This window comes from Microtus ochrogaster, linkage group LG5 (assembly GCF_000317375.1).
Source record: "Microtus ochrogaster isolate Prairie Vole_2 linkage group LG5, MicOch1.0, whole genome shotgun sequence".
Lineage (NCBI taxonomy): Eukaryota > Metazoa > Chordata > Mammalia > Rodentia > Cricetidae > Microtus > Microtus ochrogaster.
This window is the reverse complement of record NC_022031.1, coordinates 55,566,078-55,567,218: the sequence shown is the minus strand read 5'-3', so window position 1 is coordinate 55,567,218 and position 1,141 is coordinate 55,566,078. Positions and strand designations below refer to the sequence as shown.

Genomic DNA, 1,141 nt, shown 5'->3' with positions numbered 1-1,141 from the left:
CACACACACACACACACACACACACACACACACACACACACACACACTTTTTCTCTCTATAAGCATTTATATAGACTGTTAGGACTTCCAAAGGATATCCATCAGGAAACATCATCGTCCTAATGTCGAAGGTCTCTGCAGTAGCATAATCTGGTCCCCCCCAAGGCGGGCTTAGAAACACAACATCAGCCTTTAAACAGGGGGCCAAGAGTAGGAAATCTCCACAGATAAACTCTATGTTATCCGCTATTCCATAAACTTCAGCATTATTACGAGCAAGATCAATCTTAACTGGGTCGATATCAATGGCAATCACTAAAAATAGAAAAAAAAAAAAGTCAGTTGACACTGAGAGTTCATCATTCTAGAAATCTGGTTTTCTGAATAAAATACCCAAAACAAGAATTAACCATGATCTATAGAACAGGTTTTCATGCTGTCTTGCCTAGCCATCATCCAAAGCAAGTGGCAGCAGCTGCTACAAAACATGGAGGTCTTAGGGGGTGAGAGCTATACACAGTTGGAACAGTAAATTCTTACAAATGTTACTACTTGCATGCAAAGCCTAATGCTGGCATTCAGAAAAGACCAATGTCCTTAAGATGGTTGCACATTTCCAGCTCCACAGTGCAGAGTCTAGGTCATCAGAGCATCAGGAAGACCCAGTAGTGACCATTTGTTTTCCTTTCTTCTCAGGGGCTGGTCACTCGTGAGGGGGAGTGATAACATGACACCAAGAGGTTGTAGAGCAGTGGTTCTCAACTTCCTAACGCTGCAACCCTTTCAGACACTCCTCATGCTGCGGTGATCCCCACATAAAGTTATTTCATTGCTCTTTCATAACTGGAATTTTGCTACTGTTATAAATTGTAAAGTGAATATCTGATGTGGTATCCCTGAGAACTGCTGCCACAGAGGGCGTAGACAACGAGAGCGCTGATGGAGGAAGGTCATTGGTTGATTTAATAAAGAGGCTGCTTGACCTGAGTTAGAACGTAGGTGGGAGGAGCAGAATGCTGGGCGGAAGAGGAAGTGAGGTCAGAGACTCGACAGCTCTCCTCTCGGGGGCAGACGCCTCAGAGAGACACGATACTCCACTCTAGGGGGCAGAGGCGAGAGCTCTGCTCTCTGAGGCACACGC

The 1,141-nt window shown here is 45.0% G+C and overlaps 1 protein-coding gene across 2 annotated transcripts in view; it reads right to left on the bottom strand.

The window, feature by feature from the left end:
- Tgs1 (trimethylguanosine synthase 1) overlaps positions 1-1,141 on the bottom strand; it is a 43,021-nt gene that overhangs the window by 11,694 nt on the left and 30,186 nt on the right. For both annotated transcript variants that reach the window (XM_005362261.2, XM_026786759.1), the window contains one exon: positions 99-315. In XM_005362261.2, coding sequence (XP_005362318.1) covers positions 99-315 — 217 coding nt within the window. The remainder of the gene's footprint in view (positions 1-98; positions 316-1,141) is intronic.